General features: G+C 36.5%; 1 protein-coding gene across 1 annotated transcript in view; it reads right to left on the bottom strand.

Moving 5' to 3' along the window:
* LOC104718137 (peptide methionine sulfoxide reductase B2, chloroplastic-like) overlaps positions 177 to 1795 on the bottom strand; it is a gene marked incomplete in the record, with an annotated part of 1855 nt that continues 236 nt past the window's right edge. The window contains 3 exon segments of the mRNA XM_010435813.1: positions 177 to 505; positions 592 to 748; positions 1719 to 1795. Of these exon segments, the coding sequence (XP_010434115.1) occupies positions 347 to 505; positions 592 to 748; positions 1719 to 1795 (393 nt within the window).

Genomic DNA, 1795 nt, shown 5'->3' with positions numbered 1-1795 from the left:
TTTTTTTTTTTTTTTTTTTTTGGCAAAATGCTATCATGATCTAATAGTCTTTTTTTCTATAAACCAGGTCCTGATCATTGGTACATGAGTGGAGATGAATCATTTCTTATCTCTTTTATATATTTTTTTACAAACAAGTACCGTTTTATTAACTTTACCAGCCTAAGCAAAATCTATAAACAAAGAGTCTAGAGACTTTATTCAACGACCTTTCCTGCTAGCCATCGAAACAAAACACTAGTTTTACCGACCAAAGACGAAACACAGTAAGAGAGAGCGAGAGGCATCGAAGCACCACACAACACAACACTATGTTATCATACATGTTTTTGTCTGATCGTATTTATTACAGGTTTGGATTCTCTGGTGTGAACTTGAGAGATATACTGTTCACACAGTGTCGCTCATCCGTAGGTGTAGGGAAACCTTCTCCTTTAAAAACATGACCGAGATGTCCTCCACAAGCTGCACATGTAATCTCAACTCGACTCCCATCTGGATCGGGCTGAGTCAAAAAAATGTAAAAGATGTTTTTTAGCTCAAATCATAATATCCAGTGATAATGATCATCTCTTGGTTGAAAGATCTTACAGTTCGGGTTATGGCTCCGGGGAGTCCGTCAAAGAAAGCTGGCCAACCACAACCAGAGTTGAATTTGGTGGTGGATTTGTAGAGAGGAGTTCCACATCCTGCACAGCAATAGATGCCGTCTTCGAATAGTTTGTTGTATTCTCCTGTTCCTGGATATCTATATTAACATGCGTTGCGTTACCATTAGAAAACTGTTATTGCTAAACTTTACTTCAATCGATATAATACTCATAGTCATCGATGCTTAACCCACAAATAAACTCTATTTGCTTCTTGCTATCAGAGTTAAAAGAACAAATCAAGATCCACGACTAAGGAACATAGTCATGTCACACAGATAAAAATACCTCATGAGAAAATACTAAAAATAGAGTTCATAGCAATAGACACAGCCAAGTGGAACATCATCAACAGAGATCTAATGCCGGAAAAAAAAAATGCGACAACTTGGGAAAAATCTGTTTCAATTCTTAAATCTTTTTCAGGTGGTAGTAAATTCTATTCCACAAACGCTTACTAAACTCAATAGTCATCAACTACATTCCCAATGATTCAACTGTGATCGCAAAAATCTACTTCAATAGGTATAATACTCATCGATGCTTAAACCACAGAGAAACTAACTTCTAATCAAACTCCATTCTGCTTCTTGCTATGAAAGTGAAAAGAACCAAGAAAGATCAAAGTAAGACATACGACTAAGGGAACATTTTCATGCCACACCCACACAAAGCAATCCCTCCTGAGACAATCCTAAAAGTAAAGTTCATATCAAATAAGACAGACAAGCAGAACATCATCAACAGAAATCTGTATGTATGGAGTCTTGAATCTTTCAGGTACTAGTAAATTTTATTCCAGAAACGCTTACTAGTCATTACAATACTATATAGCAACAAACTTGTGTGCATCATGATTCAATGTCAGGACAATACTTTCTAAAGACAAGACTCTGACATGTAAACATCTTGGAACTAGTTCTTCTAGCTACAATTCATTGAAACATACATTGATAATCTAACGCTAGATAACCAATCTGAAACCAACACATGCAAGAACATTACACTATCCTGAATCCAAAAACACTCTAAAAAAATTCCCAAAATTTGAGAAACGAAAACACTTACTCAGTGCCTTTCTGTCTGAGAATCCGAAATTGTTCAGGGGAGAGAATCGCCCGCCACTCGTCCTCTGGCTTATTGAC

The sequence above is a fragment of the Camelina sativa genome, chromosome 10 (assembly GCF_000633955.1).
Source record: "Camelina sativa cultivar DH55 chromosome 10, Cs, whole genome shotgun sequence".
In the NCBI taxonomy this organism is placed as follows: domain Eukaryota; kingdom Viridiplantae; phylum Streptophyta; class Magnoliopsida; order Brassicales; family Brassicaceae; genus Camelina; species Camelina sativa.
The sequence above is the reverse complement of the archived record's forward strand: the minus strand, read 5'-3'. Positions and strand labels throughout refer to the sequence as shown.